The following is a 26,019-nucleotide window of genomic DNA, read 5'->3' on the forward strand; positions in this document are numbered from 1 at the left end:
TTTGAGAAGACACTAGACCAGAAAGGTCAAACAAACTCTGATCACCAAGTAGAAAAGTCAAACATGCCATCCTCACACTGCCCTTTTTCCTACCTGGGAGAAGCCCTTTTCATTCTAGTCCTTTAAACACTCATTGGTGTTCCATCAGTGATGCCTGTGGAAAGCATTTCATTTCTATCCATGGCTGTCTCTTGGTTTCACATCATCTCCACAAGCCAGATGGACCAAATAGTAAATACAGCAAAGCTTTATTCAGCAGAAGCTGAATCACAGACTCACAGAAGTGTCAGGGTTGGAAGGGACCTCAAGGATCAGCCAGTGCCAACCCTCCTGCCATGGGCAGGGACACCTCATACTACAGCAGGTTGCTCACAGCCACCTCCAGCCTGGCTGCAAACACCTCCAGGGATGAGGCTTCCACCACCTCCCTGGGCACAGGAAGATACAGAGTGCATGCTTATTCTTTTGTTTAACAATTTGATATCTTAGTAGGTTAGCTTCTCCTTCCTGCAATCCCAGATGTCTCCCAGGACTTAGAGCAGGGCTAAAGTAAGTCAAAACAGTGTCCCACCATGGAGAAAACTGACCCACCTATCTCCTAGATGTTCTCCAGGGCTATTCTTTCTGATTATGTGCTGTTACAGCTTGGGTAACTCAGATGCAAGATGCCTCCAGGGCTCTCCAGTGGACAGGGGTATTTGACAGCTTAGTGACTTTTCTGCACTTAACTCACCCTAAAGGGATTTGTCCCAGGGCTTGGTTCCTTCAGTGCTTGCAGGGCACTTCTCCACAGCTCACAGAAAGGCTGCCCCACTTGCTGCCACCAGTCACTGCATACAGGACTATAAAATCACTGACTGGTTTGGGTTGGAATTAACAATTCATCCAGTCCAGTGCCCTGCAGTCTGCAGGGACATCTGCAGCTGGAGCAGGTTGCTCACAGCCCCAGACAGCCTCACCTGGATTCCACCTCTTTTCTGGGCAACCTGGGCCAGTGATCTCACCACCACCCTCAGTGTCAAACATTTCTTCCTTCTCTCCACTTTCAATCTCCCCCTCTTAGTTTCCACCCATCACCCCTGGTCCTGTCACAACAGGCCCTCAGAAAAACTCTGTCCCTGTCCTTATTAGAGGCCCTTTGAAGCACTTCAAGGCCACCAGAAGGTCTCCCTGGAGCTTTCTCTTCTGCAGGCTCCCCAAGCCCAACTCTCAGCCTGGAGCCTCCCAGCAGAGCCCTTCCAGCCCTGCCAGCATTGCTGTGGCCTCCTCTGGCCCTGCTCCAGCAGCTCCCTGTCTGTGCTGAGCACTCCAGAGCTGCCCCAGCACTGCAGGGGGGGTGTGAGCAGAGCCCAGCAGAGGGGCAGAATCCCCTCCCTGCCCCTGCTGCCCACACTGCTGGGGGTCAGCCCAGCACAGGGCTGGCTCTGGGCTGGCAGTGCTCAGTGCCAGCTCCTGGCCAGCTCTGCACCCCCAGCACCTCCAAGGCCTTCTGCACAGGGCTGCTCTCCAGCCCTGCATCCCCATCATGGGGGTTCATGGTACAGATCAGTATACTGGGGCTATCCCCATCTCACATGTGGGACCTTACACTTGGCCTTCTTGCACCTCATGAAGCTCACCCCAGCTCACTTCTCCAGCTTGTCCAGCCCCCTCTGGGTGGCACCTCATCCCTTATTCTTACTTAAGTAGCTCAGTGCATTTGTTTTATTTCCTTTGAGGGACCCAGCAGTGTTCCATATGCAGGAACTAAGGTATGGCTTTGAATTTCAGCTGCCAGGTCTGAAAACAAAGATATATTTAAAGCTTGCTATATAAAGTAGTTTGTTGGTTTGGGTTTTTTTATTCCCCCTCCCCCTCCCCCCCCATATGATTGTGGCATCCATGCAGGCATTACAAAATTCTATTGTTTTAGGAGTATTTGCATGACATGGTTAGGGTGCTTAGAGCTTATATTTAATTCTTTAAAGTGGAGAACAATAGTGGCAGTTTGGCATCTCTCTGAGAGCTGAGCACAGGAACAGCACGGAGTGGTGCTGGGTTGTTTGAGAACATTTATCATCACCATTTTTGATCCCTGAAACTGATTTATGTCCCACTCCCCTCCCTCCCCCCCCCCCATCAACCAGATAGTGTTTGTGTTTCTGTCATTCAGCTTGTTTGCAGTTTACTTCTGAAGGAGGGGAGCAAGAGGGTGAGGAGAAAAGATTCAGAACATCTGAATTTCTAAGCTTCAAATGCATGATGCTAAGCAGTCCTCAAGTCATTCTCCACTCAGCACACAAACACAGAATACCAGACTGGTAGGGGCTGGAAGAGATCCTGGGGGATCATGTAGTCCACACCCCCTGCTCAAGCACAGCAGCTTGCCCATTATCAAAATGGCCAGCTGGGTTTTGGAAGCTCTCCACACAAGGACACTCCACAACCTCTCTGGGCAGCCTGCTCCAGCCCTCCAGCACCTTCACACAAAGAACTTTCTCCTCCTGTTCAGATGCAACCTCCTGGGTTCCAGTTTGTGCCCCTTGCCCCTTCTCCTGTAGCTGGGCATCACAGATAAGAGTCTGGCCCCAGCCTCTTTCACCCCACGCTTTGCTACTGATCAGTATTCAAGAGATTCCCTGTCCAGGCTCAGCAGCCTCAGGTCTCTCAGCCTTTGAATTCAGGTAATTTAAGGTCTTTCCTCCTGGGAAGCTCATTGTTGATTTGGATTGGGAGAAGCCCAATTCCTCTATTTCTGTCACAAAACTCCATCTGACCTTCCTCTGTAAATGTCCACTGCTTGTCTCCCACTCTGAGACTCTGATCACACTGAGGATTAGCTTGCCATTACCTTGGGTCACCCTGTTTAATTCCTTTAAATGATGTACACTGCTCCCCTTCTCGTTGTCCAGAGCTCCAGGTTTTGGCAAATTCTATGTCTAGATTTACTTAAAACTTCTCATTTCAATCAATTCTTCTGAAGAACTTATAGAATCATAGAAACAATAAGGTTGGAAAAGACCTCAAAGATCATCAAGTCCAACCTGTCACCCAACACCTCCTGACTACTAAACCATGGCTCCAAGTGCCAGGTCCAGTTCCCTCTTGAACACCTCCAGTGATGGTGACTCCACCACCTCCCTGGGCAGCACATTCCAAGGGCCAACAACTCTCTCTGGAAAGAACTTTCTCCTCACCTCCAGCCTAAACTTCCCCTGGCACAGTTTGAGACTGTGTCCTCTTGTTCTGGTGCTGGTTGCCTGGGAGAAGAGGCCAACCCCACCTGGCTACAACCTCCCTTCAGGTAGTTGTAGAGAGCAAGAAGGTCTCCCCTGAGCCTCCTCCTCTCCAGGCTAAGCAACCCCAGCTCCCTCAGCCTCTCCTCACAGGGCTGTGCTCCAGACCCCTCCCCAGCTTTGTTGCCCTTCTCTGGACACCTTCCAGCAAGTCAACCTCCTTCCTAAACTGAGGAGCCCAGAACTGGACACAGGACTCCAGGTGTGGCCTAACCAGTGCTGAGCACAGGGCACAATGACCTCCCTGCTCCTGCTGGCCACACTGTTCCTGATGCAGGCCAGGATGCCATTGGCCCTCCTGGCCGCCTGAGCACACAGCTGGCTCATGTTCAGCCTACCATTAACCAGTACCCCCAGGTTCCTTTCTGCCTGGTTTCTCTCCAGCCACTCTGCCCCCAGCCTGTAGCACTGCCTGGGGTTGCTGTGACCAAAGTGCAGCAGCCAGCACTTGGACCTGTCCTGTTGGACTCTGTCCAGCCTGTCAAGGTGTCTTTGGAGAGTCCTTCTACCCTGTAACAGAAGCTGCTCTATTTTGTCTCCCACCTTCCACCACATAATTTTTTTGTCTTGTGATTTTTGGTGAACTGGGAAAAAAATATTGTTAAATGAGTTCCCATTATTGATTGGTGGTGGTTTTGTGGTTGTTGTTGTTTATTCTACCCCCCCCCCCCCCCCCCCCCCCCCCCCTCGTGGATCCATAGGCTTTGCGGACTTGGCTTTCAGACAGGGTGAAGTTCATGTGTTGCTGGATGGAATTGTATTGTGTGTGCAAACAACACATAATGAAATTGCACTCAGGCAGCCACTGCTGTTTAGTCTGCAGCTGTCTGGGCCCTGGTCGAAGCTCAGCCTTGTGTGAAATTGAAAACTCCGTCTCTGGAGAGGGAGTTCAGAGACCACTGAGGATTTGGGGTTGGAAGGGACCGCCAAAGCTCATCCAGTCCAACCCCCCTGCAGTCAGCAGGGACATCTGCAAACAGAGCAGGTTGATCACAGCCCCACATAACCTCACCTGGGATGCTGCCATTTTACCTCTCTGGGCAGCCTGGGACAGGCTCTCTCCACCCTCAGGCTCAAACATTTCTCCCTTCTCTCCACTCTCAATCTCCCTCTCTTATGTTCAAACCATCACTCCTTGTCCGGTCACAACAAGCCCTCAGACAAGCTCTGTCCCCTGTCTTTCTTCTAGGCCCCTTGAAGTCCTGCAAGGCCACCAGAAGGTCTCCCGGGAGCCTTCTCTTCTCCAGGCTGCCCAAGCCCAACTCTCTCAGCCTGGAGCCTCCCAGCAGAGCCCTTCCAGCCCTGCCAGCATTGCTGTGGCCTCCTCTGGCCCTGCTCCAGCAGCTCCCTGGCTGTGCTGAGCACTGCAGAGCTGCCCCAGCACTGCAGGGGGGGTCTGAGCAGAGCCCAGCAGAGGAGCAGAATCCCCTCCCTGCCTTGACTTGGTGGCCACTAATTCCTAAAAATCAGAAGCACAAGACCTTGAGATTGTTGTTCAGCCTTGAGTCTTCCTTGTTGGCTGAGCTCGTCCATGGTGTGTTCTGAAGATCTCTGATGGCTGCCAGCTGTTGTTTCATCTTGCTATTATTCCAACCTATCTATTTTTTGCTTGCTAAATGTCATTCTACAATTACTTCTGTGAGATACAGATGGAGGTACCAATGACCAAGGTTCTGAACATCCATTTTGTATTACTTTGAAATGTCCATGGTGGGAGAGGTTAAAGGACTGTCTGCCTCCATAGCCTGCACGAGAGCTGATGGAGAAGAATGGAATAGAGAGGAGACAAGCCCTGTGTCAACTTGTGTGGGCTGCCTGGTGTGACCACACTGTATGTTTATATTTTTTTTGTTTAATTCAATCTCAGCTTGGTTGTTAGTGCAGCAAAAATCTCAGGCACCACGAGGGGAAAGTCTGGGATCATCTTAATTCCCACCTCTGCACGAACTGGCACTCATCTCATGCATTGTTACGGGCAGAGGAACAGCTTTGTGGTATGGCTAGAGGATGTTCAAGGTCTCTTGCATGAGTTGCTGAGAACATTTTTGTGTTGCTCCTCCTGTTTTGAATTCATACCTCCAAAATCAAATTAACACCCCAAAACTTGCAGACAGCGAGGGTGTGACTGGTGGAATCTCCTTTAGAAGGCAGCGCTCGTCGAGGGTAAAATGGGTCTTTTACAAGCTGAATTTCATGCAAATCTCAGAATCACAGAATCAGTAAGGTTGGAAAAGACCTCAGAGATCATCAAGTCCAACCTGTCACCCAGCACCTCATCACTAACTAAACCATGACTTCAAGTGCCATGTCTAATCCCCTCTTGAAGACCTCCAGGGATGGGGACTCCACCACCTCCCTGGGCAGCACATCCCAATGGCTAACAACTCTCTCTGGGAAGAACTTTCTCCTCACCTCCAGCCTAAACTTCCCCTGGCACAGCTTGAGCTGTGTCCTCTTGTTCTGTCACAGGTTTCCTGGGAGAAGAGACCAACCCCCATCTGCCTACAACCTCCCTTCAGGTAGTTGTAGACAGCAATAAAGTCTCCTGAGCCTCTTCTTCTCCAGGCTAAACAATCCCAGCTCCCTCAGCCCCTCCTCATAGGGCTTGTGCTTGAGACCTCTCACCAGCCTTGGTGCCCTTGTCTGGACATGTTCAAGTGTCTCAATGTCCTTCTTAAATTGAGTGGCCCGAAACTGGACACAGTACTCCAGATGAGGCCTCTCTGGTGTAAGGGTCCCAAAAACTGAACCTGGGATTGGACATGTGTACTCAATCCCTGCCCTGCTCCTGCTGACCATACCATTGCTGATCCAGCCCAGGATGCTGGCGGCCTTCTTGGCCAGCTGGGCACACCCTGGCTCATCTCCAACTGCAGTCACCCAGCACCCCCAGGTCTTTTTCTGCTGGTCAGTTTCCAGCCACTCTGCTCCAGGTCTGGAGTATTGCAGGGGATTGTCATGACCCAAGGCAGGACCCAGCCCCTGGCCTTGTTGAGCCTCATCCTGCTGGCTTCAGTCCATTGGTCCAGCCTGTGCACATCCCTCTGTAGAACCTCCCAACCCTCAAGCTGATCAACACTCCCACCCAACTTGGTGTCATATCCAGGCTTACTGAGGGTGCCCCTTCATCCCCTCAGCCAGATCATTGATGCTGAACAGAACTGGTCCCAGCACTGAGCCCTGGGGTTTAAGATGTATAAATTGCTGCCTATGCATCCCTGCCCTCCTCTAAGGGATGGTTTTTTTGGAGCTGGATTTATGAAGAAGAGAGTTGTGTTGATTTTCTTTTAACCTGAGTTTTGGTGTTCTGGGCACTTGTCCCACCTAGTCTTGTCTCATCACCATTGCAAGGGTGATGAGATGTGGCAGGAAAGCAAGACTTTGCAAGGTGCCAAAGACAGCATGCCCCCTGACTGCTGCTTTGGGGGCAGAAATCAACCCACCAAGGACTTACTTCTGCCATAAGCAAGCACTGCAGCTCAGTGAGTTACACTGAGTTGGAAAATAAGGGAAAATATTTAAGGGAGCAGAAACAGGGTGTAAAAAAAAATAGACTTCCATCCTTTTCCTTGCTCCTTCTTCCACCCAGCCCTCCACATTTCTGCCAGAGAAAACAAAGTTGCTCTTTGCTGTTTCAATTCCATGCAAAATACCCAGTTTTTGTGCATTTCCCTCGTTGCATGTGTTGATTGAACCAGCTTCTCAAACTCCTGGTCCCACTCCTGTGGTTATATTTACATTTCCTTGGTAGCCAAAATGCTTTGTGTTCTTTGGAGAAGAGTCTGCTGGTTGAAAATCATTTTTGCTCTGAATTCTTCCTCTTTATTCCAAATTCTTCCTTTTTACTCCAAATTCTTCCTTTTAATTCCAAAGTCTTCCTTTTTATTCCAAATTCTTCCATTTTAACTCCAAATTCTTCCTTTTTGCTCCAAATTCTTCCTTTTAATTCCAAATTCTTCTTTTTTTATTCCAAATTATTCCTTTTTACTCCAAATTCTTCCTTTCTATTCCAAATTCTTTCCTTTTAACTCCAAATTCTTCCTCTTAATTCCAAATTCTTCCTTTTTACTCCAAATTCTTCCTTTCTATTCCAAATTCTTTCCTTTTAACTCCAAATTCTTCCTCTTAATTCCAAATTCTTCCTTTTTACTCCAAATTCTTCCTTTCTATTCCAAATTCTTTCCTTTTAACTCCAAATTCTTCCTCTTAATTCCAAATTCTTCCTTTTTACTCCAAATTCTTCCTTTTGGCTCCAAGTTCTTCCTTTTTATTCCAAATTCTTCCTTTTAATTCCAAATTCTTCCTTTTTACTCCAAATTCTTCCTTTTAATTCCAAATTCTTCCTTTTTACTCCAAATTATCCTTTTAATTCCAAATTCTTCCTTTTGGCTCCAAATTCTTCCTTTTTACTCCAAATTCTTCCTTTTAATTCCAAATTCTTTTTTATTCCAAATTCTTTCTTTTAATTCCAAATTCTTCCTTTTTACTCCAAATTCTTCCCTTTTTATTCCAAATTCTTCCTTTTTACTCTAAATTCTTCCTTTTTGGCCCAAATTCTTCCTTTTTATTTCAAATTCTTCCTTTTTACCCCAAATTCTTCCTTTTTGCTCCGAATTCTTCCTTTTTGCTCCAAATTCTCCCCTTTGTTGTGTGTGTGAAATGATCCCCTGAAGCAGACATACACCAAATCTAGCCTTCTCTTGCTGCACCTCCCCGTAAGCATCCCCAGCTTGGTTGGAGCTGAGTATTCTATCTCCACAGCACTAGATGGTGCTGATGGCAGTGTCTGTGAAGGCTGAGGCTTCGAAGCTAGCTGAGAAGGGGTGCTGCTGCTTCAGACCAGGGACCAGATTGCAAATCCAAATTGTGATCTGGAAAAAAAAAACAATTTCCATCTGAGAGTACAGACTGACTGTGCAGGGGGGAAGGATGAAGCCTGTGCTGCACAGAATCCAAGACTGGTAGTGGGTTGGAAGGGACCTCTGGAGCTCACCCAGTCCAACCCCCCCTTCTCCAGCAGGGCACCCACAGCAGCTTGCCCAGCAGCACAGTGCCCAGGGGAGGTTAGAAGCTCTCCACACAAGGACACTCCACAACCTCTCTGGGCAGCCTGCTCCAGCCCTCCAGCACCCTCACAACAAAGAATTTTCTCCTTCTGTTCTGATGAAACCTCCTGGGTTGCAGTTTGTGCCTACTGCCTCTTGTCCTGTCCCTGGGCACCACTGAGCAGAGTCTGGCCCCAGCCTCTTCCCCCCCCAGGTCCTTTATCTCTTGCTGAGCATTGCTCAGATCCCCTCTGGGGCTGCTCTGCTCCAGGCTCAACAGCCCCAGGGGCTCTCAGCCTTTGCTCCTCACAGAGATGCTCCAGGGCCCCTCAGCATCTTTGTAGGCTCCACTGGACTCTCTCCAGTACTTCCCTGTCTCTCTTGAACTGAGGAGCCCAGAACTGAACCCAGTACTCCAGGTGTGGCCTCACTAATACATCTTCCTTCAGTGTTGCTTCATTTTAACATGGAATGTTCTAGTGGCTTTGACTAATAGCTTTGTATTAGTGTATGGTTGCCATTTGGCCTCAGAAATGACATCTCTTGTCCAGGCCCTATTGGGTAGAGTAAAAGAGAAAGATAAGATTCCAGTTTTCATCCCCTTTCCTCAAAACACCAAATCCATTTGTGATTATCACAGTAGCAGTGTCCAGGCTGGGACCAGGAGTTGGTACTGACTCTGGTTTCAGCTGTGCCATCTTCAGCCCATTCCTCATTCTGGCAGGTTCTGGCTGAGCCTTGAGGGTGGAACAACCTTCTTGAGGGCTCTCATCTGGCTTAGTTGGATGTCCTGTGTGCAGCAAAGGTTCTCCTTAGAAAGAAGCTGTTAATCTGGTGTGAAAATATCTGGCTGAAGAGGTGTTGGGAAATGGTTTTAGGGAATTTATGGAATTGGCTCTTAGACATGAGAAGCATAACTTAATTCCTGGTGGTGAAGTGCTGGAAAAGCTTCTCCCTGAGGCTCTTGACTAGCAATGAGGGGGCAGGCTCAGATACTCCAAGGCATCTACTACTACTCCTCTCTGTGAAACACATCAATGACTTATTTTAAATAATAATAAAAACAATAAAGTAAATTTAAGAGAAGTTCTTCAAATGCTGAGCATCATTTCTTGAGGCAGGAAAGCTTGCAAAGCTCTGAAGCTGTTCTCTAGTTCCAAAACACAGAGGCTCTCTGGAAGGTGATATTTTGCCACCTGATTTTTCATTTACTAAACCAGCTTAAATATTTTGTGGCTGGCTCTGGTGAGCAAGGATCCTGCCACTGCTGCTCATCCCAAGTGTAAACCCCATCCAAGAGCAGCATGCTCAGGGTATAGTGAAGTTTGTTGGTGTTTATTTGTCAGGGCATTTTACCCTCTAAGAACCAACAATGTCATCTAGGGAAAGCCTGAGGAGTCCTGTAATGCTCCAAAAAAGATGCCAGAAGAACCTTTTAAATTATATCACAGAATCCCAGCATGGTTGGGGTTGGAAGGGACCTCTAGAGAGCATCCAGTCCACCCCCCCCTGCTCAAGCAGGGCACCCACAGCAGCTTGCCCAGCAGCACAATGGCCAGGGTGGGGTTGGAAGCTCTCCAGAGAAGGAGACTCCACAACCTCTCTGGGCAGCCTGCTGTGGGCCTCTAGTACTCCCATAGACATACATGACCTGTGGAGTGATGAAGAGTAAGGAAAGTGAACTGCAAACCATGTTTGAGTTACCCAGTGGTTTTACAGATTTATCTGACTGCTTGAAGCTGCTGAGCACGAGCTGGTGACCTTTGTCCACTGCTTCCACTTCTCATCTCTCCTTCTACCACTCAAGTCAAGTTACATTCTCTTCATCTATCAGATTATGCCACTGCCATGCCTCTTTGTTTTCCAAAGGGCATGAAAAAAGTGTTTCTTTCTCTGCATGTACCTCTGATTTCACAGGCTGTGTATAAAGCCAAGGTAATGCTTTATTGCTTGAATGAAGCTAAAAACACTTTTGAAGAGCATTTTCTAGTACAATGCACTTCTCAGCCTCTAAATACCCAAGGCTCCTGACTGGATTCTTCCTGGTATTCCACTCAATACCACACAATATGCTTAAAGACATATCTCAATGTATTGCATGAGGTGTTGCACTTAAAAAAGAATAGAATAGAATTAACCAGGTTGGAAAAGACCTTTGAGACTATCAAGTCCAACCTATCACCCAACACCATCTGATCAACTAAACCATGGCACCAAGTGCCTCATCTACTCATGTCTTTGAGCAATCAGATCCTGGTCAGGAGCTGCAATGGGGTGTGTACCATCCCTTTTGTTACAGTTTGACTGGTAAGAACTGTTTGTTCAGTTCTGGGCTCCCCAGATCAAGAGACAGGGAACTCCTGGAGAGAGCCCAGTGGAGGCTACAAAGCTGCTGAGGGGCCCTGGAGCTTCTCTGTGAGGAGCAAAGGCTGAGAGCCTTTGGGGCTGTTGAGCCCAGAGGGAATCTGAGCAATGCTCAGCAAGAGATAAAGGCTGGGGGGCAAGAGGCTGGGGTCAGGCTCTGCTCAGTGGTGCCCAGGGACAGGACAAGGGGCAAGGGGCATCAGACTGGAACCCAGGAGGTTCTGCCTGAGCAGGAGGAGAAAGTTGTTTGTTGTGAGGGTGCTGGAGGGCTGGAGCAGGCTGCCCAGAGAGGTTGTGGAGTGTCCTTGTGCGGAGAGCTTCCAACCCCTCCAAGGCACTGTGCTGCTGGGCAAGCTGCTGGGGGTGCCCTGCTGGAGCAAGGTGGGGGTTGGAGTGGGTGATCTCCAGAGGTCCCTTCCCACCCCACCCTGCTGTGATTCTGTGTAACTTAACCATGAAATTATGATGCTCTTCACATCATTTATTGTATAGAATCTTCCTGATTAGAATTCTGCTGTCACTTTGCCCCAGATGAATAAATAAGTCAACTCTGTCACCCTTGTGCAGTGCATTCCAAAAACCTCTTTATTCAGGCCTGTGCATACAACGAAACATCTCTTCTGCCTGGGTAGCCTTTAACTGTTTCAAAATCTTATTGTGAATTCATTTTAATACTTTTTTTCCTCTCTCTCTCTTTTTTTTTTTTTTTCTTTCTTTGTCCCTTGCAGTTTATTTTCTTTGCTGTCCAAAAAACACAACAAAGTGCTGGAGCAAGCCACGCAGTCCTTGAGAGGTTCCCTGGGTTCAAACGACTCGCCGCTTCCTGATTATGTGAGTATCTGGCTGCCTCTTTCAGTGGGTTTTGCTTCTAAATGGAAGTGGCACAACCCCAAACATGCAGAGGTTCTGTCAAAACACGAGGCAGCCCAGCAGCCACCAGCACCAAAATACAGGAACCTGTGTGAGTGATGTCGTGTCTGGAACGTCTCTCCTTAAAAGCAAACACCGCGCTTACAAGTGGGAAAACAAAACCACAGCTATTCATAGCAATGAGGTTTATGTGCCCTGGAAGCTTGCAATTACAGAATCACAGAAAGCTAGAGCTTGGAAGGGACCTCTGGAGATCAAGGCCAAGCCCCCTGCCAAGGCAGGTTCGCCTAAAGAAGGACACATCCAGTCGGGTTTGAATGTCTCTAGAGATGGAGGCTCCTCCACATCTCTGGGCAGCCTGCTCCAGGGCTCTGTCACCCTTAAGTTAGAGAGGTTCCTCCTCATGTTTAAATGGTTCTTCCCATGTGCCTGTTGCCCCTTGTCCTGTCACTGGGCACTGCTGAAGAAAGCCTGGTCCCATCTTTCTGACACCCACTCTCTAAGTACTGATCAGCATCGATGAGATCACCCCCCAGGCTGCTCTTCTCCTGACTAAAAAGCCCCAATTCCCTCAGTCTCTCCTCACAAGAGAGATATTCCAGTTCCCTCAGCATCTTTGTAGCCCTTTTCTCTGTGCTCTCCAGCAAGTCCCTGTCCTTCAGGAAGTGGAGAGCCCAGAACTGGACATAGTATTCCAGATATGGCCTCACTGGGGCAGACTGAAGAAGGAGGAGAACATCCCTTGACCTGCTGGCCACGTTCTTCTTGATTCACCCTGGGATGCCATTGGCCTTCTTGGCCACAAGGGCACACTGCTGGCTCTTGGCCATCCTGTTGCGCACCAGCACTCCCAAGTCCTTTTCCCCAGAGCTGCTCTCAAACCTCTGCTGATACAGGTTTCTTATTTCAGCATACTCAAACCATGCAGTCAGGAATTGTGAGGGACAGGCCTTTGGCACCCATTGTAAGTTAAAATGCCTAAAAATGGTTGAAAACAATTCCTAGTGGAGCCCTGAAGTCCTGGGGCAAATGAGTATGTTCTAAAGACATGCATACATGAAGCCCTCTTCAATTTGCTGAGCCAGTACCCACAAATAGGCAACAATTTTGTACTGTAATTGCATGGCTTTGTTGGAAAAATCTCTAGTTTTGGTACAAGAAGGGAGAAGCCTTCCAAGGACTTCAATAATACCTTTGTACTACTGAGGTGTCTTTGGTTTGCACTCAGTTGAACTCTTCACTGCAATACTGTGTAAAAGAAAGTTGATTTCTCATTTCCAGCACTGCATTTATAAGTGGTTTGGGGTTTTGTTTTTTTCAGGGCTTTTGATGAGGAAAATAACAACTCTGTTCTTTTCAGTGTTAGTGCCTGTTACAGGATGTACTTGCCTGAGACCTCGTGTATCATGTTCCTCTGGCATTAAATGTAATGCTAGCAATTAAACACAAAAAAAAATAGCCAATACATTTTACAAAAGGGCTTAAAAGATCATTTGAAACAGTAATCTAATGATTTGGGAGTCATATCAACTAACATAGAATATGTAGAATAGACCAGGTTGGAAGAGACCTTCAAGATCATCGCGTCCAACCCCTCAACCAATCCAACCCACCCAAACAACTAACCCACGGCACCAAGCACCCCAACAAGTCTCCTCCTGAACACCTTCAATGATGGTGCCTCCACCACCTCCCCAGGCAGCCCATTCCAATGGGCAGTCACTCTCTCTGTATAGAACTTCCTCCTAACCTCCAGCCTAAACCTCCCCTGGCGCAGCCTGAGACTGTGTCCTCTTGTTCTGGTGCTGGCTGCCTGGGAGAAGAGACCAACCTCTGCCTGTCTACAACTTCCCTTCAGGTAGTTGTAGAGAGTGATAAGGTCACCCCTGAGCCTCCTCTTCTCCAGGCTAAGCAACCCCAGCTCCCTCAGCCTCTCCTCACAGGGCTGTGTTCCAAACCCCTCACCAACTTTGTTGCCTTTCTCTGGACTCATTCCAGCAAGTCAACCTCCTTCCTAAACTGAGGAGCCCAGAACTGGACACAGGACTCGAGGTGTGGCCTAACCAGTGCAGTGTACAGGGGCAGAATGACCTCCCTGCTCCTGCTGGCCACACTGTTCCTGATGCAGGCCAGGATGCCATTGGCCCTCTTGGCTGCCTGGGCACACTGCAGGCTCATGTTCAGCCTACCATCGACCAGCACCCCCAGGTCCCTCTCTGCCTGGCTGCTCTCAACCACTCTGACCCCAGCCTGTAGCACTGCCTGGGGTTGCTGTGGCCAATGTGCAGCCCCTGGCACTTGGATGTGTTCAATCTCCTGCCCTTGGCCTCTGCCCATCTGTCCAGCCTGTCCAGGTCCCTCTGCAGAGCCTCTCTACCCTCCAGCAGATCAACTCCTGCCCCCAGCTTGGTGTTGTCTGCAAATTTACTGATGATGGACTCAATGCCCTCATCCACATCAAGCTTCTTAAGCTGCATCTTATAGTTGTTCTTGGTGACATGTACCACACAAACCTGAGGCACTCTGTAATTCAGAGACTCACAGGGGCACAGAATCATTGTGGTTGGAGGAAACCTTCAAGGTCATGAAGTCCAAGCATTAACCCAGCACTGCCTGGTCACCACTAAACCATGACCCTCAGCTTCCTGGCTTTGAAATCCCTGCAGGAATGGAGACTTCACCACTGCCCTGGGCAGTCAGGTCTAGGTCTGGACAGCCTTTGTGGGGAAGACTTTTGTCCTCCTGTCCATCCTAAACATCCCCTGGTGCAACTTGAGGCCATTTCCTCTTGTCTTACCACCTGTTTCTTGGGTTACATGGAAGGCATGTGGGTTTCTGCAGCAAATGAGTCACCTGAATGTTTATCCTGTGGATTCCTGCTGTCCTACCATGCCCCAATTCATGTGGAGCTCCTGACTGACACCAGCTGTGGTTTTAGGCCTTCTGACTTCTCTCCCAGAGGTTGCTGACATTTAAATTTTCACAGGTTCACAGGAAACATTTCACAGGTTCAGAGATTGCATCAGGTTGGAAGGGACCCTCCAAAGGTTATCCTGTCCAACCCCCCTGCAGTCAGCAGGGACACCTCCAACTAGACCTGGCTGCCCAGGGCCACATCAAGTCTGATCTTGGCTATTTCCAGGGACAGGAGACATCCCTGAGCAGCCTATTCCAGAACCTCACCACTCTCATTGTGCAGAACTTCCTCCTGATGTGCAGCCTACATCTGCCCTGCTCCAGTTTCAAACCATTGCCCCTCACCCCTCAGCCTTCCTGTAGGTCCCCTCTAATGAAGAGTAGCTGTAGAATAGAACAGGATAGGATAGGATAGGGTAGGATAGGATAGGGTAGGATAGGATAGGATAGGATAGGATAGGATAGGATAGGATAGGATAGGATAGGATAGGATAGGATAGGATAGGATAGGATAGGATAGAATAGCATAGCATAGAATAGAATAGAGTAGAATAGAATAGAGTAGAATAGAATTGAATTGAATGAATTGAATTGAATTGAATTGAATTGAATTGAATTGAATTGAATTGAATTGAATTGAATTGAATTGAATTAACCAGGTTGGAAAAGACCTTTGAGAATGTCCTGGGAGTAGTTTGTAATGAAGTATCAGGAGATCCCACTTCTGTGTGTGATGCACAAGCTGAACAGAACTCTTTCATCTACATCACCATGATAGCTGAAAGCCCACAGGACTTCAAGAGAGGAGGTGATGGCACTTCCCCATGGGTTCCCTTCTCAAGGAATAGGAGCTCATGGTCAAGGAGCTGCCACAGCTGTGAGGCTGCAGTATTCTGGGGGCTCTGAGCATTTCTAAGTGTTGTGAGTGATAAGGCTTTTGAGACTGTGTTTCTCAGAAGTGATTAATCCCAGTGTGATGTCATGTTCAGCTTAAGCAATTGCACAGCTACACATTGAAGTTCCTCCTGAGATCCTCTTCACTGGGCTGTCCTGGAGAGCTACAGTGGCTTCAAGGGCAAGGAGAGTCTGCTCTGGTGGAGGTGATGGCTTTTCATACCTCAGATGTATCATTTCATATATCATCTAATGAGATGGTTCTGCATGGCCCACATCTGGACACACATCTGACTGTCATGGAAGTTCAACAAGGCCAAGTGTGACATCCTGGACCTGGGCTGAGGCAACTCCTAGCATTGATCCAGGCCAGGGGATGAAGGGCTGGAGAGCAGCCCTGCAGAGAAGGACTTGGGGATACTGGTGGATGAAAAGCTGTATCAGGCTGCCCAGAGAGGTGGAAGATGCTCCATCCATGGACGATTTCAGGTCAGGTTGGATGTGGCTCGGAACAGCCTGCTGCAGTTGTAGGTGTCCCTGCTGACTGCAGGGGGCTTGGACTGGATGACCTGTAAGTGTCTTTTCCAACCAAAATCGTTCTGTGATCTTTGTATTTTCTTTCCCTGGACAAACCAATTCCCATCCCCACTGTTCAGAGCAAAGAAGCAGCATGGTACACACCTCTGTGTGCTTCCCAGGGCAGTGGCAGAGTCCCCATGCCTGGAGGGGTTTCAGAGCTGTGTAGATGTGTTGCTGGGGGGCATGGATTAGTGGTGATCTGGCAGTGGTGATCACAGTATCAGTCAGGGTTGGAAGGGACCACAAGGATCATCTAGTTCCAACCCCCCTGCCATGGGCAGGGACACCCCACACTAGGTCAGCCTGGCCAGAGCCTCATCCAGCCTGGGCTTAAACACCTCCAGGGACAGGGCCCCAACCACCTCCCTGGACAACCCATTCCAGGGCTTCACCACTCTCATGGGGAAGAACTTCCTCCTCACCTCCAGCCTCAATCTCCCCACCTCCAGCTTCATTCCATTGCCCCTAGTCCTAGCACTACCTGAGATCCTGAGCAGTCCCTCCCCAGCTTTCTTGTAGCCCCCTTCAGATACTGGAAGGCCACAATGAGGTCACCTCGGAGCCTTCTCTTCTCCAGGCTGAACAGCCCCAACTCCTTCAGTCTGTCCCCATAGGAGAGGTGCTCCAGCCCTCTGCTCATTCTCATGGCCCTTCTCTGGACACCTCCCAGCACCTTCAGATCCCTCTTGTGATAGGGGCTCCAGAACTGGAGGCAGTACTCCAGGTGGGGTCTCCCCAGAGCTGAGCAGAGGGGGAGAATCACCTCCCTGGCCCTGCTGGCCACACTTCTCTTGCTGCAGCCCAGGATCTGGTTGGCTTTCCAGGCTGCAAGTGCACTCTGAGAGCTCCTGGTGAGCTTCTCCTCCACCAGCACCCCCAAGCCTCTCTCCTCAGGGCTGCTTTCCAGCCAGTCCCTGCCCAGCCTGGATTTGTGCCTGGGATTGCCTCCACCCAGCTGCAGCACCCTGCCCTTGGTCTTGTTGCACCTCCTGAGGTTGGCTTGTGCCCACCTCTCCAGCCTGTCCAGGTCCCTCTGTTTGGATCCCTTCCCTCCAGCTGTCTGCTGCACCACACAGCTTGGTGTCATCAGCAACCCTGATGAGGGTGCACTCAGTGCCACTGTCCATGGCACCCACAAAGATGTTGAACAAGCCTGGTCCCAGGACTGATCCCTGAGGGACTCTGCTTGTCCCTGGCCTCCACTGGGACGTGGTCCCATTGACAGCCACTCTGTGGGTGCAGCCATCAAGCCAGTTCTGTATCCATCTAGTGGTCCATCCATCAAACCCATGTGTCACCAGCCTGGAGACCAGGATATGGTGTGGGACAGTGTCGAAGGCTTTGCTCAGGGCCAGGTAAACCACGTCAGTTGCTCTCCCCTCAGCTATTGGTGTTGTCACCTGTTCATAGAAGGCCACCAGGCTGGTCAGGCAGGATTTGCCCTTGGCAAAGCCATGCTGACTGTTCCCAATCACCTCTTCACTATTCTTCTGAGTCAGTAGTGCCTCCTCGGGGATCTGCTCCATGATCTTTCCGGGCACATCCAGGAGATTTTTGAAAGTCTCTGGGGAAGGAGGCTCCACAGCCTCTCTGGGCAGCCTGCTCCAGTGCTTTGTCACCCTCACAGTGAAGAAGTTTCTCCTTCTCTTGAGGAGGACCTTCCTGCACAGATATTCTTGTGCCTGTACAAGAATACTGTCACCCTCTTTTCCCACCCCGGCAGCATGTGAAACTCATGGTCCCAAGAGGAGGGATGGTGAGTTTGGGGGAAGAAAATGGCAGTTTGCTTAAAACCAAGTGTGATGTGGGGAGTCCCCAGGAAAAGGAGTGTGTGAGATCTTCCCACCAAAGAAAAGGCAGGTTTTGGTGGAGTGTCCCAGGGTTGGCCAAGAGCACACCAGTTCACCGTGCTGGGAGAAGCAGGTGAGAGATGCAGTTTGTGGAGCAGTGCTGGGGAAGCACAGCCCAGAGACCTGTGTGCTCCACTGAGGTTCTTCCCTTGTGCTGTTGGTGTGACAGAGGGAGGGAGGGAGAGGAGGAGAGCAGCTGGGAAACATTGCTGTAAGTGGGGGTCAGGCTGCAATTCAAGGCCTTGTACTTTGGAGGAGGAGTGTTCACTTTAATAGATAGCTTCTTTCTACTCATGTTTCGGCTCTGTCTTGGACAATTAGTTGATTAAATAGTGGCTGAGGCCAGATTTCACTTACCTTGGCATATTCTGCTTCTGAAAGGCCATGTGTGTGTTGTCTAAGAGCAGCAAATAATCTAGGAGCTGAGATAATTTAAGTTTCTGAAGTCCTGAAGCCAGTTTGAAGTACTGTATCCCAGCATGGAGCCTTCATGGGTTTCACTCAGATCAGTCTTTCCAGTGTTCCTCAGGATATAAATTGTGTTTTAATTCACTTAATTTATAAATTGGGTTTTTTATCTTACAGTGTTCATAGAACATAGAAGATGATCATAGAATGGCTTAGGTTGGAAGGGACCTTAGAGATCATCTACTCCAACCTCCCTACCATGGGCAGTGTTGTGTAAGCCAGAAGTGAATTTTCATGGTGCTTGGATCAGAAAGGTTAAATTGAACAGAAGATTATTCTGAGTGTTGCTCATGGGCTTGTCTTGAGGCTTTTTTAATCCTTTGTGAGGGCTGGACTTTGATAAGCAAGTTGTGGTGAGTAATGCGTGTTCCATCTTAGGTCCACGAAGGATATCATAAAGAATGGTTTGGGCAGGAAGAGACCTTTAAAGGTCATATAGTCAAATGCTCCTGCAGTCAGCAGGGACATCTCCAAACAGAGCAGGTTGCTCACATCCCCAAACAACCTTGCCTGGGGTGCTCCCACCTCTCTGGGCAGCCCCTGGGACAGGCTCTCACCACCCTCAGCCTCAAACATTTCTTCATTCTTTCCACTCTGAGTCTCCCTCTTTTAGCATCATAGAATCAGTCAGGGTTGGAAGGGACCACAAGGATCATCCAGTTCCAGCCCCCCTGCCGTGGGCAGGGACACCCCACACTAGATCAGGCTGGCCAGAGCCTCATCCAGCCTGGTCTCAAACTCCTCCAGGGATGAAGCCCCAACCAGCTCCCTGGACAACCCATTCCAGGGCTTCACCACTCTCATGGGGAAGAACTTCCTCCCCACCTCCAGCTTCCTTCCATTGCCCCTAGTCCTATCACTACCTGAGATCCTGAGCAGTCCCTCCCCAGCCTTCTTGTAGCCCCCTTCAGATACTGGAAGGCCACAATGAGGTCACCTCGGAGCCTTCTCTTCTCTAGACTCTTAGTTTAAAAACCCTCACCCTTTGTCCTGTCACAGCAGGCCCTGAGAAAAAGTCTGTCCCCAGCTTTCTTCTCGGCCCCTTGAAGAACTGTAAAGCAGCCATAAAGTCTCCCTGGAGCCTTCTCTTCTCCAGGATGAACACCCCCAACTCTCTCAGCCTCTCTGCATGTAAAAGGGCAGCGTCAGTGTTCCTCAGCTGAGCCCTGTCGATGGAGCCCTTCCAAGACAGAAGGGTGAAGTTTTTTATTCTGAGAGTGGTGAGACACTGGGCCAGGTTGCCCAAAGGAGTGGTAGAAGCTCCATCTCTGGAAGCATTCCAGAGCCCCAGGTTGCCTGGGGCTCTGAGCAATCTGCTCTAGTTGCAGATGTCCCTGCTGACTGCAGGGGGGTTTGGCCTAGATGAGCTTTACAGATCCTCTCCAAACCATTCTTTGATTCTCCATTATCCTGTTTCTTGTGGTATTTTTGTGAGTGTTTGCTGTGGACTGCCATCAAGTCTTTGGTGTACCACCAAAGCTACAGGTGTCTTACTGGTAACTTGAATAAGGAACTGACCTGATTGGGGTTTTTTGTTTTTCTTGCTGAGGTTTTCTGGGCTTTAAAAAAAAAAAAAAAGAAATTAGCAAGTCATTTAATTTACCAAAAGTGGTAAATCAGTTTCCTGGTCCTTTCCTGACAGGCTGTTGTCAATGTGATCATAGTATCACAGTATCAGTCAGGGTTGGAAGGGACCACAAGGATCATCTAGTTCCAACCCCCCTGCCATGGGCAGGGACACCCCACACTAGATCAGGCTGCCCAGAGCCTCATCCAGCCTGGGCTGAAACACCTCCAGGGATGGAGCCCCAACCACCTCCCTGGACAACCCATTCCAGGGCTTCACCACTCTCATGGGGAAGAACTTCCTCCTCCCCTCCAGCCTGAATCTCCCCACCTCCAGCTTCATTCCATTCCCCCTAGTCCTAGCACTACCTGAGATCCTGAGCAGTCCCTCCCCAGCCTTCTGTAGCCCCCTTCAGATCCTGGAAGGCCACAATGAGGTCACCTCACAGCCTACTCTTCTCCAGACTGAACAGCCCCAACTCCTTCAGTCTGTCCCCATAGGAGAGGTGCTCCAGCCCTCTGCTCATCCTCATGGCCCTTCTCTGGACACCTCCCAGCACCTCCAGATCCCTCTTGCAATAGGGGCTCCAGAACTGGAGGCAGTGCTCCAGGTGGGGTCTCCCCAGAGCTGAGCAGAGGGGGAGAATCACCTCCCTTGCCCTGCTGGCCACACTTCTCTTGCTGCCCAGGCTCTGGTTGGCTTTCTGGGCTGCAAGTGCACACTGAGAGCTCCTGGTGAGCTTCTCCTCCACCAGCACCCCCAAGTCTCTCTCCTCAGGGCTGCTTTCCAGCCAGTCCCTGCCCAGCCTGGATTTGTGCCTGGGATTGCCTCCACCCAGCTGCAGGACCCTGCCCTTGGTCTTGTTGCACCTCCTGAGGTTGGCTTGTGCCCACCTCTCCAGCCTGTCCAGGTCCCTCTGTTTGGATCCCTTCCCTCCAGCCTGTCTGCTGCCCCACACAGCTTGGTGTCATCAGCAACCCTGCTGAGGGTGCACTCAGTGCCACTATCCATGGCACCCACAAAGATGTTGAACAAGCCTGGTCCCAGGACTGATCCCTGAGGGACTCTGCTTGTCCCTGGCCTCCACTGGGACATGGACCACTGACAGCCACTCTGTGGGTGCAGCCATCAAGCCAGTTCAGTGATGGGGTTTAGGGGCAGGAAGGAGAAGCCAGTGAGGAAGACAGAAGATGAAACCATCCCCTTGGAGACAGGAGCTCTTTGCAGATCAAGTCTCATGCTTGCTAGTTCCCTAGTTACCAAATAAGCTTTATTATTAATGTTGTTTCCTTAGTAGCCAAGAGCTGTTTTGAAACATCACACTTCAGTCAAGTTGTCCTTGTCCTTGGGTATTTCTATGCTTGCAGAAAAGGGCAAATCCAGGTGGGGTTTTGTTGGGCTTTGTTGTGCCTTTCTTGAATCCAGTGCAGGCACATTGCCCAAAGTGTTTAACAAACAGCAAACTGCTAGTAAAATAATTGAGAATTTGGCTTCTTCCAGCTCTAATCAGGACAAATTACTTAAGTAAATGTATCAATTAGCAATCTAATGTAATTTGTTCAATCCCAGATATTTTACAGTATAATCATAGACTCATGGAATGGCTTAGGTTGGAAGGGACTGCAGAGATCATCTGCTCCAACCTCCCCTCTCAACTAGACTTGGCTGCCTCATCCAACCTGGCTTTAAAGACCCCCAGGGAGGAGGCAGCCACAACCTCCCTGGGCAGCCTATTCCAGAGTCTCATCACCTTCCTGCTGAAGGACTTCTTCCTCAGCTCCAGTCTAACCCTGCTCTACCTCAGCTTCAAACCATTCCCCCTTGTCCTGTCTCTAGACACCCTCATGAAAAAAATCCCTCTGCAGCCTTCCTGTAGGATCCCTTCAGGATGCTGGAAGGCAGCTCTAAGGTCCCCCCAGCATCTTCTCTTCTCCAGGCTGAACACCCCCAGCTCCCTCAGCCTGCCAGCAGCAGAAGTGCCTCAGCCCTTGGTTCAGGCCTGTGACCCTCCTCTGGCCCCACTCCACCAGCTCTGTGTCCTTCTGCTGGGGACACCAGAACCGGAGGCAGGATTGGAGGTGAGGTCTGAGCAGAGCAGAGCCAAGGGGCAGAATCCCCTCTCCTGCCCTGCTGCCCACACTCCTCTGGCTGCAGCCCAGCACACAGCTGCCTGCTGGGCTGCCTGAGGGCACTGCTGGCTCATGGGGAGCTGCTCAGCACCCAACACCCCCAAGGCTCTTTCTTCAGGGCTGCTCTTGACCCATTTTGTACCCAGCCTGGATTTGTGCCTAGGGTTGGCATAAGGTCCTGAGTCAGGACCTCTCACTTTTACTTGTTGACCCTTACACAGTTGTCAAGCCTCTTCTCACTTGTCACCCCCCTTTTGTCTCTTGTCAGAATTGTCTCCTGTCTTAATTGAGGCTACTGCCCCACATTGGGCACCAGAAGAATGCAGTGGCAAGGGCTAAGCTGCCTGCTCCCCCAACACAACAGTGAGGGGAAGAGTGACACACACTGCTCAGGGCTGAGTTTAGTATAACATGCAATGCATAATTACCTTAGCTAATAATCTAATTGATTTAATAATGCAATGCATGATTACCTTAGCTTAGCCTGTTTGCAGAAGAAAGGCAGTGAAATATAGGGGGGGTGGAATAAACAGCATAAACCAGAGAGCCAAACCCAGCAGCTGCCCAGCTCCCACTCCTTCTGCTGCCGTGCCTGTAGAAAGGAGCCAGCACTCAAGAACCCCGAACCCAGAAGCAGCAAACACAACAGGAAGCCTCCCATGTTGCAATCTGAACTTCAAGCCCCATAATAATTTGCTCCAGATAGCAGTTTCACTTTCTGAAGCTGTCATTACTGCAGCATGGTATGGATAACATGTGCAGGTTAAACTCAATCCATGACAGATAATGAGAAAGATGAGAGAGGTGAAAGAGAGAGAGAGAGAGACACAGAGATGATAGAGATATGGATGAGGCAGATAGATACAGAGATGATAGAGATAGGGATGAGATAGAGATAGAGATAGAGATAGAGATGATAGAGATGATAGAGATAGGGATGAGATAGAGATAGAGACGATATAGAGCTAGAGGTGATGGAGATAAGGATGATAGAGCTAGAGATGATAGAGATAGGGATGAGACAGAGATGATAGAGATAGGGATGATAAAGGTAGAGATAAAGATGATAGAGATAGGGATGAGATAGAGCTAGAGATGATATAGAGCTAGACGTGATAGAGATAAGGGTGATAGAGATAGGGATGATGGAGATTATAGAGATAGAGATTATAAAGGTAGAGATAAAGATGATAGAGATAGGGATGAGATAGGGATGGTAGAGATAGAGGCAGGGATAGAGATGAGAGAGATACAGAGATGAGATAGAGATAGATTGAGACAGAGATAGAGAGACAGAGGTCGACATAGAGACATGAGAAAGAGATGAGAGAGAGATAGAAAGAGAGAGATAGATAATGAGAGAGATGACAGACAAATATAGAGAGAAAAAGAGACAGAGATACAGAGATGAAAGATATAGAGATGAGAGATAGAGATGAGAGATAGAGATAGAGAGATGAGCCAGACATATATAGAGACAGAGATGCAGAGATGAGTGTTATAGAGATGAGAGACAGAGACAGAGATAAATAGAGATTAGAGACAGAGAGAAGGTAAATTCTGCAGTAGCAGAGTGTGGTGGTACTGGGAAGACTGCCAGTCAGACCAGTCTCCTTCCCAATCCAATTAAATCCCCCTGCTGGGCATTATGTGGAGCCTTGGAGCTGTGTGGAACATCCAGGAGTTTGTCTCTCGCCTTCAAGACGAGCCTTCAGCTTTGCACTTGGGTGGTGAGATTTCTTTGTTTCTTTCTTCTCTTCCTTCCCAGTTTGTGCTGCATCATGGAGCCTACATGCAGTCCAACATTTTAGATTCATCTCTGATTTGTCCTTGATTTATAGGTTAAATAGGAAGCAGCTGTCTGTCTAAGCATCTAACTCCTGAAACTCTGAGGCCCCTCAAGCGTCATCTGGAAACAATGCAGCTTGTAAAACAAAGCTAAGAAGAAAAAGCAAAGTTTGTTTTATGTGGGATGAATTGACTTCAGTTGGGGTCCTTCCAATGCAGCCATTGTGAGGGTCATTAAAAAGCAGGGTTTCAACAACAGCAGCAAAAAAACCCTTTTTCCTTTTTTTTTTTGGATCACTTGTATCTCAGTATTGCAGTTCATTATTGTGGTTGGACTTGATGATGTTGAAGCTCCCTTCCAACCACAGTGATTATTCTATGATTAGCACTGGTTAGGCCACACCTTGAGTCCTGTGTCCAGTTCTGGGCCCCTCAGGTTAGGAAAGATGTTGAGATGCTGGAAGGTGTCCAGAGAAGGGCAACAAAGCTGGGGAGGGGTCTGGAGCACAGCCCTGGGAGGAGAGGCTGAGGGAGCTGGGGTTGCTTAGCCTGCAGAAGAGGAGGCTCAGGGGAGACCTTACTGCTGTCTACAACTACCTGAAGGGAGGTTGTAGCCAGGTGGGGGTTGATCTCTTCTCCCAGGCAATCCACACCAGAACAAGAGGACATAGTCTCAAGCTGCACCAGGGGAGGTTTAGGCTGGATGTTAGGAAGTTCCTCCCAGCAAGAGAGATTGGCCCTTGGGATGTGCTGCCCAGGGAGGTGGTGGAGTCACCGTTACTGGAGGTGTTTAGGAAGAGCCTGGACGAGGCACTTGGTGCCATGGTTTAGTTGATTAGGTGGTGTTGGGTGATAGGTTGGACTTGATGATCTCAAAGGTCTTTTCCAACCTGGTCTATTCTATTCTGTTCCATTCCATTCCATTCCATTCCATTCCATTCCATTCCATTCCATTCCATTCCATTCCATTCCATTCCATTCCATTCCATTCCATTCCATATTCAAAGCTGCAAGTGCTTCACAAATAGTCCTCCATTTCACTTTCTCCAACACAGAACCCACCCAGTCTCCCTGCTGTGTAAATGTAGATGCTAGAAAGGTTGCTCTGTTTCATTGGCTCTACAGAAAGGAATTGTGTGTTTCAAGGAGCTTCATATTTTTCTTCCCTGAAGGGGTGGTCAAGCCCTAGACCAAGCTGCCCCGTAGAGTAGTGGAGTCCCCATCCATGAGGGGTTTCAAAGCTGTGTAGATGTGGTGCTGAGGGCCATGGTTTAGTGGTGCCCTTACAGTGCTGTCCTAATGGTTGGTCTCAATGATCTTAAAGGTCTCTTCCAACCCAAATGATTCTGTGGTTCAGTGGTTTATTTCCAGAAAGGTGGAATTGCTCAAGAGCAGGTAAAACAAGATCTGTGAACTGCAATATGAGCTTTTAAACAAGATGGAACAAATCTGAAATCTATACACTTTCTGGGTCAGTTACATTAAAGTGGATGAAAGATGATAGTAGTTTGGATTCAAAAGACTGAACTCAACCTTGTTTTCAGCCTGTGCAGCTCAGCAGTGGCCTTGCTGAACAGCTGCAGGAAAATCAATGTTCTTCTGAGATGTAATATTAGCAGCTGTCGACCAAAATGCTTTATCCATGGTATTTGTCCACCTGTACATTGCTGTACAAATCCTTTTCTGTCCCTTTCATCTTTTTTTTTTGAGTGCCTCTCCTGGGTACTAACCAGAGGTGTTTTTTCATGGAAGAGTGTTCCTAGCATAAGAAGGACATCAAACTGTTGGTGAGGGTCCAGAGGAGGCCACAAAGATGATCAGAACCTCCCCTATGGGGCAGGCTGAGAGAGTTGGGGCTGTCAGTGTAGAGAAGCAAAGGCTCTGGGGAGACCTAAGAGCAGACTTCCAGTACCTGAAGGGGTGTACAGGAGAGCTGGGGAGGGATCTCGACAAGGGCTTGGAGACACAGGACAAGGGGCAATGGCTTTGTGCTGGAAGAGGGGAGATTGAGACTGGGGATTAAGAAGAAATTCTTTCCAGTAAGGGTGGTGAGACACTGGCACAGGCTGCCCAGGGAGGCTGTGGATGTCTCCTCCCTGGAGGTGTTCAAGGCCAGGCTGGATGAGGCTTTGAGCAGCCTGAGCTGGTGGGAGGTGTCCCTGCCCATGGCAGGGGGGTTTGGAACTGGATGATCTTTAAGATCAACCCAAACCATTCTGTGAATTTATGATTCCATGACATTTCAGGTAAGGTTATGTGATCTTGTGCTGAAGA

General features: G+C 49.1%; 1 protein-coding gene across 3 annotated transcripts in view; it reads left to right on the forward strand.

Annotated features, from left to right (window-relative positions):
- Positions 1 to 26,019, forward strand: part of DYM (dymeclin) — a 313,818-nt gene that overhangs the window by 185,349 nt on the left and 102,450 nt on the right. For all 3 annotated transcript variants that reach the window (XM_054179019.1, XM_054179021.1, XM_054179020.1), the window contains one exon: positions 11,413 to 11,515. In XM_054179019.1, the coding sequence (XP_054034994.1) occupies positions 11,413 to 11,515 (103 nt within the window). The remainder of the gene's footprint in view (positions 1 to 11,412; positions 11,516 to 26,019) is intronic.

Source organism: Dryobates pubescens, chromosome Z (assembly GCF_014839835.1).
Source record: "Dryobates pubescens isolate bDryPub1 chromosome Z, bDryPub1.pri, whole genome shotgun sequence".
NCBI classification, from domain to species: domain Eukaryota; kingdom Metazoa; phylum Chordata; class Aves; order Piciformes; family Picidae; genus Dryobates; species Dryobates pubescens.